We start from the raw sequence: 15181 nt of genomic DNA on the forward strand, positions 1-15181 counted from the left end.
CGGCTTTGCATCTGGGCCGGTTCTGAAGGAAACATTGAAACCTGGAGCCTTGCTTGGGGCCACAGGGGCCGGGCCAGCGGGAAGACCGCACACGGAGTCCGCGGGAGCCCTGGGGTGGCCGTGGCCTCGGGAGCCGCATGGCCCGGGGCCACCTTGGCTCTCGCTGCGGCGAAGGTGTGAGCTGGATGCCTCCCAGGGCGCAGGGCCAGGCGCGCGCTGGTCGGCTCCGGAAGAGTCCCTGGCGTCTGCCCATCACCTGCAGGCTGGCTGGCTCCAGCCCCAGTGTCCTTCCTCCTTTTTTTTTTTTTTTTTTTAATATATATTTTTATTGATTTCAGAGAGGAGGAGAGAGAGATAGAAACATCCATGATGAGAGAGAATCCTGGATCGGCTGCCTCCTGCACGCCCCCTCCTGGGGATCAAGCCCGCCACCTGGGCATGTGCCCTCGACTGGAATTGAGCCCAGGACCCCTCAATCTTCAGGCCGACGCTCTATCCACGGAGCCAAACCAGCGAGGGCTCCCTCCTCCTTCAGTCCTGGTGCCTCCGGGAACAGAATCCTGGGAGATGCGTTTTTCCCAGGCCCTGGGCCCAGCCTGGCTGGCCAGATTGCCCTGGGCTCTGAAGGTCTTGGCCAATGTGAGCTCATTCCTGCCTTTTGACCCGAATGACTGTCGACAGTTGGCGGGGCGGGGTGGGGGGGCGGAGTCACAGCTCTGTGGGGGATGTGCGCAGTCCAGGAGCCATCCCACCCCCGCTCCCACCTGGGCCAGGGCCCCAAATCTCTGCTCACTAGTCAGACCTCGTCTCTTCTAGGACGACCACCGTCTTCTAATAGTCCCTCCTCACCTCCTCCCACCGACTGCTGCTCCCTGTCCTAGTGAAACGGTGCTGCGATTGGTATCGGGGTTTTAGTGTCGATAACGCTACTGATGATGCTATAGGACATGTAGGATTTTCCACCCGAAATTGCCCCTCTCTTCAGGGTACCTGTGGTTACTCACCTTGACCGAGTTCCTGGCCCCGTCGTTGCATCTTAATTCTAGTTCCTGTCCCTTCTTTTCCTTCTGCCTCCGGGAAGCTCAGGGTTAAAATGCACATCGCCCGAGGCATTTTTGCTTTCCTGTTTCCTCGTCTTGATTTCCCACGTCCCATTTCTTTCGTGTTTCTAGTTTGTTTGCTGCGGCTCCCTGATCCCTTTAAGGAAAAATGTGGGCTTTAAAGCGTTGGTAACACTCAGTATCAGGATTGTTTTTATTGTTTATTATTTTAAGTGAACATCCTGCCACTCCGTCCCGGGTTGTTGATTTTGCAGGGGGGACCGGACAGGGTGCTCGTGCGTCAGCTTGTGGGACGGGAGTGAAAGGGAGGGTGTGCGTTCTGCTTGACTTGACGGCAGTGAACTTGGCTGTGTCACGACCGTGACCTCTCACCCCCGGGCAAACCCAGCTTCCCAGGGGGCTCCTTCCAGCGCTTACTCCGGCTTCAGGCATCCGTCCTCCGGGTCGTGCGATGAGGCCCCTGGAGCGGACAGGTGCGATGCTCCCGGCATTCCACACCCTTTCTCTAATCCCCTCACCGCTTAGCGTTCTGGGTGGTGCCACTGAGAATTAGATGGGTCGTTTGTAAAGGTTTAGGAGCTGGGTTTGAGTCTAGTCCTTTCTAGTTTTGTTCTTTTCCGTGCAATGAAAACAACACAAGCTTTGTAGCCTCTCCGAGCCCTGTTCAGATTTTTTATGGACTGATTTCAGAGAGGAAGGGAGAGGGAGAGAGAGAGAGAAACATCAGTGATGAGAGAGAATCATTGATCAGCTGCCTCCTGCACGCCCCCCACTGGGGATCGAGCCTGCAACCCAGGCGTGTGCCCTTGACCGGAATCGAGCTGGGGACCTTTCGGTCCGCAGGTCGACACTCTATCCACTGAGCCAAGAGCCCAAACCGGCCAGGGCTAGTCCTTTCTAGTTTCAAAGCGAGCGGATGCACGAATCTTTGGACCACAGAGAGAGAAATGAACAGGACGCAGGCTCTTTGGAACTCGGCATTAAAATCAAAACAACAGCCGTCGGAATCTCAGAGAGATTAGTATGCAGTGGAGGTGAGATGGGCAGCAGGTGGGACGAACACCGTGGAGTCTGCGGGTCTTGGTGTGATCCCCGCGGTCCAGACTCGGGGTCTGCGGGAGGAAGAGGACCCGGGACGGGTCACCAGGAACTATGGGATCCTGGGAAATGCAGGCGATTTCTTTCCCTTGCTTCAATTCTTTTTTTTTTAAATTATTCTTTATTTTTTATTTTTTATTTATTTATTTTTTAAAATATATTTTATTGATATTTTACAGAGAGGAAGGGAGAGGGATAGAGAGCTAGAAACATCGATGAGAGAGAAACATCGATCAGCTGCCTCCTGCACACCTCCCACTGAGGATGTGCCCGCAACCAAGGTACATGCCCTTGACCGGAATCGAACCCGGGACCCTTCAGTCCGCAGGCCGACGCTCTATCCACTGAGCCAAACCGGTTTCGGCAATTATTCTTTATTTTTGAAAGTATTACATATGTCCCCTTTTTCCCCCCATGGACCCCTTCCAGCCCGCTCTGGCCCCATTGTCTGTGTCCATGGGTTATACACGCACTGAGTGGTCAGATGATGAGTGGTCAGATGATGAGGATCTCTGAACTCCTAATAATCTGGCCACTCAGTGTGTGTGTGTGTGTGTGTGTGTGTGTGTGTGTGTATTAGAGGCCCGGTGCATGAATTCGTGCATGGGTGGGGTCCGACCAGCCTGGCCAGGGGGAGGGGACATGGGCGGCTGGTCCGCCTGCCTGCTGTTCAAACTCCTGGTCGAGGGGACAATTTGCATATTAGCCTTTTATTCTATAGGATGTACACTGAGTGGCCAGATGATGATGCGTTCAGAGATCATCCTCATCTGGCCACTCCGTGTATGTGCATACAAGGTCCTTGGTTGATTACCTCCCACCCACGCTCCCCCGCCATCCCCTCCCTGGGATTCCCCACTCTGTTTCAGGCAATTTCTTGGGCCTTCGTTTCCTCTGCTGTCAATTGGGTGCCTCGGAACTGCCAAGGCTGTTAATTGTGTGGGACGGGGGCTCACGTTTTATTGAGAACCTACTGCGTGCCAGACGCTCCTAGCCCCGTCCTCGTAGCATGTCAGCTCATGTAGTTCTTGCCACATCACCGTGGGCGGGAGGGATGATTCCTGTGGGCTGTGAGCGCCAGGGAAGGAATTGGAATTTGCCTGAGGAGCCCGAGTTCATTGTAGCCAGTCACCTTCCCCCCAAACTTTCCCATGATGACCCGACGAGGTACAGTGTGTGGGCTGGAGAAGCAAGCTTTGGAAGCCAATATGAGTGCGAGCGTACAGTTTTCTGAAGCTGAAGAAGAGAGATAAGAGGGAGGAGACATTTTAGCTGGCGGCTCCGGGGACATGCCAGTGATTTAGTTACTCTCACCCCCCCCCCGCTGGGCCCTGGGGCAGTCGGTCCGGCCCAGCACTGGCCTGGCAGGTGGGCAGAGCATGGATCTGGGCCAGTTGCCCCGGGCTCTTGTTTTATTTCTTTTTCTCTCTCTGAATAGGTTTTATTCCCCAGAGGGGATGGGGCTCCGTCCTTCTCGGCTGCTGCCTCCCTCACGGCTGCAGGGACGCGGCTCAGCTCCTCTCCCTCCCTCTTGGCACCGACGTGTGTCCCCACCCTGTTCTCGGTGAACTGCGGGGCCCTCTTGTTCTTAGCGACCTTGAGCAGCTCCATGGCACCCCGCTCATAGGGGGCAAAGCCACACCCCTCCCAGATCCCATCCCACGTGAACTTGGGGTGCTTGGTGAGATGCCATGGTGGCCGCTGTGCTGAGGCTTGCTCACGTTCTTTTTTTAATGCATATATATATATACACTAGAGGCCCGATGCACGAAATTCATGCAAGGGGCTCGGCCCTCACAGCCCCTGCTTCGTCTGGAAGGTCATTCTGCTGTCCAGTCTTATTAGCATATTACGCTTCTATTATTGTAGATATTTTTTTTAATTGATTTCAGAGTGGAAGGGGGAGAGAGAGAGAGAAACATCAATGATGAGCGAGACTCATCCATCGGCTGCCTCCTGCACGTCCCACACTGGAGATCGAGTCCGCAACCCGGGCAAGTGCCCTGACCGGGAATCGAACCGTGACCTCCTGGTTCCTAGGTCGACGCTCAGCCCCTGAGCCAGGCCGGCCTGGCTTCCCTTTACATTGTAAAGAGCCCCAAAGCCGCCAGTGGTCAGCTTATGCACATCACACAGCACACGGCCCCTGTCGGCCGGCGGAGGGAATGGCCCTTGACCAGCCCGCACAGCTGGCGGGGTCTGCCCTGCCCAAGGGCTTCGTGCTGCCGACCGTCCGTCCTGCGAGCATCCACTCGGGGAGACGGCCGGTCGCCTGCACTGGGCTCCCACATAGATCTGTGTGGGCAACTGACCAGCTGTGGGGTAGTTCTGACTTGGGTTCTAGACGGAAACCTTTTCGCCGCTGTTTTATTCACGGGAATCCGATGCTGCATGATGGGAAAGGATCGTTAGCTCTGGGCTCATGCTGCTGTTGTTTTCTTGGGTTTCACGTCGACAGAGTCGGTGGTTTGTGCAGACGACTGGAGTAAATTCTGCCAGAGCTCGTATTTTATTCCGGGTTCGCGGCAAGCCCTTCCTGTTAGAGGAAAGGCCTAGGAGGGCTCTGGGGGTCCTTCCCCTCTCTCCGCTGTTACTCGGTGGAATTCAACAAATCATCTCACCGCTGCTGAGGAGGGCCCTGAGGACATGGTGGTCCGAGGGCGTCCTTGAAACCATCGGAGACGTCTGGAGAGCTACCCTGATGTTAACGGCTTTAATTGAAGCACATTCAATTCTTGTATTTAATCCACTTTCCCTACTCCCTTCCCCAACTCCCACAGATCCTCCAACCCCTGGGAGTGTGCAGAGTATTTCTTTCCCATAGACACACAATCCTATATAACAAAAGCCTAAGATGCTAAGTGTCCGGTCGTCCAGGAGACCGTTCAACCAATCAAAGCATAATATGCTAATGATATGCTAAGGCCGCTCAACCGCTCTCTATGACGTGCACTGACCACTAGGGGGCAGATGCTCTAGTAGGTTAGCTTGCTGCTGCGGTCCAGCCGATCAGGACTGAGCAAGACGGGCCGGACACACCCTGGAACCCTCCTGCAGTCCCTCCCCGGCTGGCCGACTTCCTGCGTCCCTCCCCAGCCCCGATCGTGCACCGGTGGGGTCCCTCTGCCTGGCCTGCATCTTCTCGCAATCCGGGACCCCTTGGGGGATGTTGGAGAGCCGGTTTCAGCCCGATCCCGCAGGCCAGGCCGAGGAACCCCACTGGTGCACGAATTCATGCACCAGGCCTCTAGTACAATTATAAAAAGAAGGGAGAACTGCCCGACTGATGTGGCTCAGTGGTTGGGTGTTGACCTATGAACCAGGAGGTCATTGTTTGATTCCTGATCAGGGCACATGCCCAGGTGGCCGGCTCGATCCCCAGTGTGGATCGGCTGCCTCCCCAGTGTGAGGCAGCCGATCCATGATTCTCTCTCATCATTGATATTTCTCTCTCTCTCTCTCACTCTCTCCCTCCCTTTCTGAAATCAATAAAAATACATTTAAAACAACAACAACAAAAACAAACCTTTAAGAAAATAATAAAATGAATGGGGAACTGCAACCCCCCCCCCCTTAGAAAAGCTTAGTCCCAGTTTCTCGCACTTCTACCCGCTGACAGGTGCTCCGGGGTGCAGGTCCCGGAGATGGAGGAGATGAGGTGGAGTGCGTCTCGTGATCGCGTCCCCGGGGCCCCTGGGCCTCCCGAGACTCCGTGTGTGTGTGTGGGGGGGGGGGGCCTGGAGAACGGAGGTGTGCTTGAGGACCCCATGCCTCACTGGGTGTCTTTGTCCCGCCAGGAGGACTGGAATGACATTGACCCGGTTAAGAAGAAAGACCTGCACCACAGCAACGGGGAAGAGAAAGCACAGAGCGTGGAGACCCTCCCTCCAGGTAGGACCGCACCGCGGCCAGGCCGGCCTCCGGCGGGCGCCTGGGGATCGGGACGTCCTTTTGCCACCAGCAGGGAATGAGCCGGATGTGGTGTGGGAGCACGTGGCCTGTGGGGTGGAGACTGGGTTTGACGGGGCAGGTGGAGACGCGGAGAGCAGGGTTTTGCCGACTTCCTTCGGGCCCGTCGGTGGCCGGTGAAGTGCGTCCGCGGGGAGGTGACCAAAATTTGTTGAAAGAAAAAGTAGACGGAAATAGAACATATTGGATGGTATGTACCAAGTCACAATTTTTTAGAATGTATTTTTATTGATTTCAGAGAGGAAGGGAGGAGGAGGAGAGAAAGAAACATCCATGATGAGAGAGAATCACAGACCGGCTGCCTCCTGCACGCCCCACACTGGGGATGGAGCCCGCAACCCAGGCATGTGCCCTGACCGGGAATCGAACCCTGACCTCCTGGTTCCTAGGTCATCGCTCAACCACTGAGCCACGCCTGCTGGATGACATGTTCATATTTTTAAAAAAATATGTGTTTATTGATTTCAGAGAGGAAGGGAGAGCGAGAGAGAGAGAGAGAGAGAGAGAGAGAGAGAAAGAGAGAGAGAAAGAGAGAGAGAAAGAGAGAAACATCCATGATGAGAGAGAATCATGGATCGGCTGCCTCCTGCACGCCCCCTACTGGGGATGGAGCCCACAACCCGGGCATGTGCCCTGACCGGGAATCGAACGATGACCTCCTGGCTCATAGGTCGATCGATGCTCAACCACGGAGCCACGCCGGCCAGGCTGACAACGACATTTAGACACCATCACACACGGAGGAAAACGCAGAGCTTCTATTTAAACTGTAGAAAAGAAAGGTCTGGCTGTTCCTTGATTTCAAGCCAGGCGTACACCTCGCAATGCAAGCCAGACCGTGTTGTGGTGTTTTTTTGTTTTTTTAAGTTATTTCGATGGCACGAATAATTTTACATACATTGAGAGTATTTAACCCGTAACATCCGATTTTTCGTCTCATGTTTTCTTTGAAACAGCTTTTAGCCACTTTTGAATTTTCTATTTTTATTTTTTTTCATCCTTAAAAATGAATTGTGGCCCTGGCCGGTTTGCCTCAGTGGTTAGAGCATCAGCCCTCAGATCAAAGGGTCACGGGTTCGATTCCCAGTCCAGGGCGTGTACCTCGGTTGCAGGCTCGATCCCCTGCCCCGGGTCAGGGTACGCGTGAGAGGCAACCAGTCCATGTGTCTCTCTCGCACCCATGTTTCTCTCTCTCATCCCCTCTTCCCTCCCTTTCACTCTCTCTAAAAATCAATGGAAAAATACCCTCAGATGACAATTAAAAAAGAAAGAAAAGAGTTGGGCAGAAGTCCTGATTTCACAAGACAGTTTCTCACGGGCGAGCAAAGTTCCCTATCTCCCCAGATACCCCGTGAAACATCATGAAGTGCTACGCGCAGGCCTCCGTCATTTAAATGGACATATTTGTTTGTAATCCTGGCGTCTCTTTCATGCTGTAGCGTAATGACCTTTTAGAGGGAGAATATTGGGCGTTTTTTTCCCCCCCTTTTAAGCATAGTGAAATGGCATTCAATTGGACGCCAACCAGGAGGCCATAAATAAATCTGAGAGCTTTGTCCTTTGATTTAAAATATATTCTCTTTCCCTTCTTGGCCACTTTCCCAGAAGCGGCGGCTCCTTGTACACAGGGTTTGCAGTTCATTAAGCCCGACTTCCCACGAGGGTTGGAGTGAAGACTTGTAGCTCAGTCGTGAGGCCAGTGCAGAATCAAGAGTCTCCTGCTGCCCCGGCCTGTGGGACCCTCCCCGGCCCCGTGGGACCCGCCCCGGCAGAGGCGTTTCCCTGCCCTGGTCCACCTGCGGGTGGTGGCTGGTATATGACCAGAGGTCTCCTGAGGGACATCGGTCAGCACCCGAGCGGTCTCTAACCTGAGAACCACGTGTGTGTCTCTGAGCACTTGGGTGTCCATGTGTTTTGTGGTGTTAATCCTTGGAAGGTGCATTTTCATAGATTTGCATCGTTGTTTCTTTATTTGTTTTTAAAATATAACTGTAGCCCTGACCGGTTTGGCTCAGTGGATAGAGCGTCGGCCTGCAGACTGAAGGGTCCTGGGTTCGATTCCGGTCAAGGGCATGTACCTTGGTTGCGGGCACATCCCCAGTAGGAGGTGTGCAGGAGGCAGCTGATGGGTGTTTCTCTCTCATCGATGTTTCTAACTCTCTATCCCTCTCCCTTCCTCTCTGTAAAAAGTCAATAAAATATATTTTTTAAAAATATATATATAATTGTATTGATTTCAGAGAGGAAAGGAGAGGGAGAGGGAGAGAAACATCCATGATGAGAGAGAATCACAGATAAGCTGCCTCCTGCACGCCCTACACTGGGGATGGAGCCCGCCACCTGGGCCTGTGCCCCGACCGGGAATCGAACCGTGACCTCCTGGTTCCTAGGCCGACACTCAACCCAGGGAGCCACGCCGGCCAGCCGGGCTGGGCAGCTAATTCCGGATGTGGCACGGTCCCCGGGGTGCACCCCTCACGCTGGTCTCCGTGCCCCGCCCCACGCCCTCTGCTCTGCTCCTCCCAGGCAAAGTGCGGTGGCGAGACTTTAACCAGGAAGCGTACGTCGGGGGGACCGTGGTCCGCTCGGGGCAGGACCCCTACGCCCGCAACAAGTTCAACCAAGTGGAGAGCGACAAGCTGCGGATGGACAGAGCCATCCCTGACACCAGGCATGACCAGTGAGTACCGCGGGGGGGTGGCCTGGCCTGGCCTGGGCCACCGGCTCCCCGCAGCCCAAGCCGGGCCGGGGCTCTCACGGCGGCGATGCTGACCGCGGGCGGCCGCTCTGGGAAACGGAACAAGGTGGTGTCTTCGCGGGGCGGTCAGGGTGGACCGACCCCGAGGCGTGGGACCGTGGACCTGCACCCGCAGGAGCGAGGAACCGGGCGGGGCCGGGTTCTAGGCCCGATGCCCGTGGCCGGACCTGGAGGCTGGGTCGCGGAACGTGGGAACCGGCAGGAGGAAGTTGTGTTAAAAGACACTCACCAAAAAAGCATAATTTTCCATTCTTTTTTTTTTTAAATATATTTTATTGATATTTTACAGAGAGGAAGGGAAAGGGATAGAGAGCTAGAAACATCGATGAGAGAGAAACATCGATCAGCTGCCTCCTGCACACCTCCCACTGGGGATGTGCCCGCAACCAAGGTACCTGCCCTTGACCGGAATTGAACCCGGGACCCTTCAGTCCGCAGGCCGACGCTCTATCCACTGAGCCAAACCGGTTTCGGCCCATTCTTTTTTTTTTTTTTATATGTATTTTATTGAATTCAGAGAGGAAGGGAGGGAGAGGGAGAGAGAAACATCCACGATGAGAGAGAATCATGGATCGGCTGCCTCCTGCACGCCCCCTACTGGGGATGGAGCCCCCAACCCAGGCATGTGCCCTTGACCGGAATCAAACCTGGGACCCTTCAGTCCTTTAGCCTGACGCTCTATCCACTGAGCCACACCAGCCGGGGCCATAATTGTCCATTCTTCCCAGCCCTGTGGGAAGGAAAAAAAAAACGTAAATCCTTGCTTATTGGGACAATTCTCTCTCTCTCCAGCCTGTGTGCTGACAGGAACAGCTCTTGTTCGCGTCCCTCGCCGGGGATCGGGGACCTGCGGGTGGAGGGCACCCGGGTTTTGCAGACTCAGCTCAGGAGGTCTGTCCTGAGCTGTGTCACCACGGGAAAGTGATGTCCTCTCTCTGCCTCTGAGTCTCGCTGGTTGGGACCTTTGCCTGGGAGGCGGTTCCCTGGACCCTTAGCCCGGCCAGTCTTTTTTTTTTTTTTTTAAATATATTTTATTGATATTTTACAGAGAGGAAGGAAGAGGGATAGAGAGTTAGAAACATCAATGAGAGAGAAACATCCATCAGCTGCCTCCTGCACACCTCCTACTGGGGATGTGCCCGCAACCAAGGTACGTGCCCTTGACCGGAATCGAACCTGGGACCCTTCAGTCCGCAGGCCGACGCTCTATCCACTGAGCCACACTGGTTAGGGCAAGCCCGGCCAGTCTTGCTCAGAGGAGGAGCCACACGCAGGGGCTGACAGGTGCCTGGGTGCTGAGGAGGCCTGGGAGCTCGCCGGTTACTGTTAGCGTCACCCACCATCACGGAGGGGAGCGCGGGGTACGTCTGCTGAGGCTCAGGTGCCGTGTGTGGGTCCGCACACGCCTGCACACCTGGGGAGCGGGTGCCAGGTGCGTGCATCCCCCATCACCCTCCCCCCAGGGCACGTGGCATCTGGACTGTGCCACACGTTTCCCCCACCCCCACGCCCCGGGGGCCGTTCCCGCCGCCCTCACATGCTGCTGGACACGAAGGGTGTCCCCATTGCACGGAGAGCGACCCGAGGTCCCCGCGGTGGCAACAGAGGGGGTGAAGTCCCCGCCCACTGGGGCGCAGAAACCCTGCCTGGTGCCGGCCTCCACGGCTTGGTTCCATCGCCGTGAGATGCTGTGAGTCGCGTCTCTCCATTCCGTTTGAGGGCTGGTGTCCCTGCTGTGACTTGTCCTGTTGGAGCTGAGAGCCAGCGGTGTGCTGTCTACGGCTCGTCACACTGGCTCTCTCGCGAGTCCCTTAAACGTCCCCAAAACTCTATATAATTTCTTTTCAATGTTTGAAGTAGGGAGTCTATCCAAGCAGATGTTTGACTATTCATCCCCTGGTGGGGTGCGTTTTAGGTGGGTTTAATTTTAGTGCCAGCTACTGTCGGGCGCATTTGCATGTTATAAAGGCGCAGCTGGGACTCCTTCCACGTGTGTTGGGCTGGGGCTAAATTAAAGTCCCCCCCAGAGTTGGTTGGAGCCAGGGCATCCTGTCCTGAGAGTGTAAGCCCTAGAACACCATTCTTTTTTAAAACTATAGATATATCTAGTTTTTTTTTTTAATTTTTTATTGATCTCAGATAGGAAGGGAGAGGGGGAGAGAGACAGAAACATCAATGATGAGAGACAATCACGGATCAGCTGCCTCCCACACGCCCCACACTGGGGATCAAGCCTGCAACCCGGGCATGTGCCCTTGGCCGGAATCGAACCCAGGACCCTTCTTCATTCCACAGGCTGACGCTCTATCCACTGAGCCAAACCGGCTCGGGCCTCTCTGTTTTGTTTTTTTTAATTTTTATTTTTTTACAAAATTCCAACTTGAGGGCCGGCATTTCAGTCCCGGGCTGCGCTGTGGAGCCCCGCCAGAATGGCAGGGTTGACGTCAGCTGTTTGAAAAGAGGGGCTAAAGAGGATTAAGGGCTGTGGGGAAAGACACTGCCAACTTCTCCTTGGGACTCGGGAAGAATAAACATGGCTGAGGCCAAGAAAAAGTTAGCATAAACGCAGCCCCGCAGAGGGATGCCTCGGGGAAGGCAGTGATGATGGGACTCGGAGTCTTATTTTTAGGGGAGCGGAATCGGGGAAAACAGCAGACGCGGGCCCTGGCCAGGGTGGCTCAGTGGATAGAGTGTCAGCCCACAAACTGAAGGGTCCTGGGTTGGATGCTGGTTAAGGGCATATATACCTCTGTTGCCGTCTCGACCCCCAGCCCTGGTCAGGGCTTGTGTAGGAGGGCAGCCGGTTGGAGTCTCTCTCACATGGATGTTTCTCTCTCTCTCTCTCTCTCTCTCTCTCTCTCTCTCTCTCTCTCTCTCTCTCTCTCTCTCTCCTCCCCCCTCCACTCTCTCTAAAAAAATCCACAGAGAAAAATATCCTCGGGTGAGGATTAACAGACAAACGTAAAGAAATTCAGCTGGGCCGAAACCGGTGTGGCTCAGTGGATAGAGCGTCGGCCTGCGGACTGAAGGGTCCCGGGTTCGATTCCGGTCAAGGGCATGTACCTTGGTTGCGGGCACATCCCCAGTGGGAGGTGTGCAGGAGGCAGCTGATCGATGTTTCTCTCTCATCGATGTTTCTAGCTCTCTATCCCTCTCCCTTCCTCTCTGTAAAAAAAATCAATAAAATATATTTTAAAAAAAAGAAGAAAAGAAAAGAAATACAGCTGGCTTGGGAGGGGGTTTCTGCTCTGCGTTAGTGGGCGCTGCGAGGGGTCTCATTTCGGGGGGCCCGGGGCCTTGTTCTCACTCCTCGTTTTGCTAAGGAAAGCAGTGTCTTATCCACCTGCACAGCCCGCCTCCCCTTGTCCGTCGGCCACTCCGTGGTGCGTCAGCAGGTGAATGCCAGGCCGCTGCGCCCTGCCGGTACTGGGGGTGTCTTCGGGGTAAACGCCAGCAATGTCGCTGTTTGGCGTTCCTCTTCCCGTCCTTTCGTGTCTCTTTGGATTAAGTATTGCCCCTCTATCGGCTCGTTGCATTCCTGGCTTGTCAGAGCCTAATATCAATGAGCACTTGTGTTATTTCCCCGTACAGGGTGCAGACCCGACACTTCACCCTCCACTCACTCTCCTCTGCCCTGATGCTTGTGCATCCATCGTACAGTGGATGTGTAAACTCCACGGGACCGCTTTCACGGTCTCATGCCGTCAGTAGGTTTCAGACCGGTCCACATGTTTATGTTTCCGTGCCCCGCCTGCGACGGCTTTCCCAGTTCGCCATCTGAGCACGTCTTCATCCTTCGCTCAGTGACAGTTTGCCGGCGGCAAGTTCAGTGTTCTTTTATTTTTTTTTTCCCCGTCTGAAAACATCTTTATTTCGCGATCACTCCTGAAGGGCCCTGTCCCTGTGAGAGGCGCTGGGGCTGACGGTGACATGGAGCTTCTCACTGTCGTTCCGCTGTCTTCTGCTTCCCCTGTCCCGGTGAAATATCAACCTGATCTTATTGTTTTTTGTTTTTGTTTTTGTTTATACCATGCAACAAAACTTTCATTAACATTTTGAACAGATTCAGTTATTACTGAACTGGTAATTTCTAAACTTAAATTGGGGCAAATGGCTAAAATGCAGAGTAGTGCCATCATTGGGCACTATGAATGCAAAACTGAAGAATTAACAGCCACCCCTCAGACGGAGGACCCGGTGCAGGGTGGACTCTTTCTGGATGTTGTAGTCAGAAAGAGTGCGGCCATCTTCCAGCTGCTTGCCTGCAAAGATGAGCCTCTGCTGGTCGGGAGGAATGCCTTCCTTGTCTTGGATCCTGGCCTTCACATTCTCAATGGTATCACTGGGCTCCACCTCCAGGGTGATGGTCTTGCCGGTCAGGGTCTTCATGAAGATTTGCATTTTGACCTGCTAGTGAGTGCGAAAATACCGCAAGTCCAATCCCGTCAATTCTCCTCAACAACGACACAGCCCCTACAATGCCCGGCGCTTCTCCTGATCTTACTGTTGCCGTGTGACGGCCCTTTGGCGTTTTCCTCCCGCTGCCTTGAAGGCGTTCCTCTTTCCCTCTGGTTTCCAGCAGCGTGTCGAACGTGCCTGGATTTTTAAATTTATTTTTTATATGGAAGCTGTTTGGGGTTTGCAGGAGTTTCTGAGTCGGCAGCATCACGTCTTTGTCCGTTTCGCTTGGACCCCCCCCTTTCTCTCCCCTCTCCCTTTGGGCCCCTGATTGCAACTTCATCAGGGGTGTCCCCGGGTCCCCCGTCCCTCTCACGCTCTCATCTGTGTTTTAAGTGTATTGGTTATTCCCCGTGCTATGATCTAGATCAGCCGTGGGCAAACTACGGCCCGCGGGCCGGATCCGACCCGTTCGGCTGTTCTATCCGGCCCGCGGAGCCGAAAGAGCGGAGGGTTCTCTTGCTCTCCCCTCCGCTCCTTCACCAGCAGCAGTGTTAACATGGCAACGTCGGGAAACACAGCCGCAGCTCCTTCTTCTGAGTGGGCGGATTTATATCCGGATTTATATCCGCCCATTCAGTAGAAGAAACAACCTCTCAATCTTCCAGAGGCTCCTTGTAATGCCCGCGAACACATCCCCCGACATCACCCTGGGAATGCGTGGACACGTTATCGTGGTGATGTAGGGAGACACGCCCCTGGAGAGCACAGGATCAGAGCATTAGCTAAAAAGGAGACCAACAACACTGTTCCCACTGAAGTGGATGTTTTAAAGACCAAAAACCTTTCAACCCAGTCTACATTGCCATCTACATCTATGTCCCAGGCATAATTTGGAAGTTGCACTAAAGAAAATGTTTAATTTACTGTTTACACATTTTGTTCTTTTCTATTTGTTTTAGTTTTAAATTATTTTATTATATTGAAGTTTAATTTGAAAGGCTTTTGTACCTTTCCTTTGTTAGGCAATTTTATTTTGCCTTTGCCATCTTCAATATAAGGTATGTTATTGTGCTAGGATTCCTCCATTTTTTGAAGTTTCAAATTATAATAATTAGTGTTTACATTCTTCTTGTTAAAATGTTTGAAATGAATAAAACTATTGAAATAAAAAAAAAAGACCGTACCCTTTTATGTAATGATGTTTACTTTGAATTTATATTAGTTCACACAAACACTCCATCCATGCTTTTGTTCCGGCCCTCCGGTCCAGTTTAAGAACCCACTGTGACCCTCGAGTCAAAAAGTTTGCCCACCCCTGCTCTAGATGCAATTCTCTTGTCCTTCCTTCTGTTCCCGGACCCACTCCTCTGTCTTGAATATATATCTATTCTGCTTTTCAAGCCACTTATGGAATTCTTTATTTCTGTTATATCTCACTGTGAATGAACAAACAGAGTGTGTCTCCCCCCCCCCAAAAAAAAATGCATACACACACTTGGAATAATTCTAAAGGCGGTGTTGATTAAAATACATTTCGTTGTCAAAATCGAGCTGGCCGCTGTGACCGTGTGCACGCATTTTATCGAGCACACGCTGTCGAGAGAGATTTAAAGGCTCGAGCTCATTTTCTCATCCCCTTCTCCCTCTCGTCAGAGCTTACTGTTTACTTTACGTTGATTAAATCGGTTTGTGGGTGCAGCGTTACGATTTTTATCTGCAAACCCACTTTTAAATGACCAAAATACTCTTCTATCTCATTCGCCTGGAATTGTGCTTTTTGTTTCCTTTTTAATGCTATGTTTATGTAGAAGAACGTTGCCAATTGGCAGGAAACGGATCTTTTTTTTTTTTTTTCTCTTTCTTTGTCTTGTCTAAACTTAAGTCTTTTCTTCTT

At 53.1% G+C, this 15181-nt stretch overlaps 1 protein-coding gene across 1 annotated transcript in view; it reads left to right on the forward strand.

Annotated features, from left to right (window-relative positions):
- The window catches only part of GALNT2 (polypeptide N-acetylgalactosaminyltransferase 2), a gene marked incomplete at its 5' end in the record, with an annotated part of 83453 nt that overhangs the window by 42886 nt on the left and 25386 nt on the right, over nt 1–15181 (forward strand). The window contains 2 exon segments of the mRNA XM_080651154.1: nt 5957–6050; nt 8655–8808. Of these exon segments, the coding sequence (XP_080507280.1) occupies nt 5957–6050; nt 8655–8808 (248 nt within the window).

Source organism: Plecotus auritus, assembly GCF_963455305.1.
Source record: "Plecotus auritus genome assembly, chromosome: 14".
In the NCBI taxonomy this organism is placed as follows: Eukaryota; Metazoa; Chordata; class Mammalia; order Chiroptera; family Vespertilionidae; genus Plecotus; species Plecotus auritus.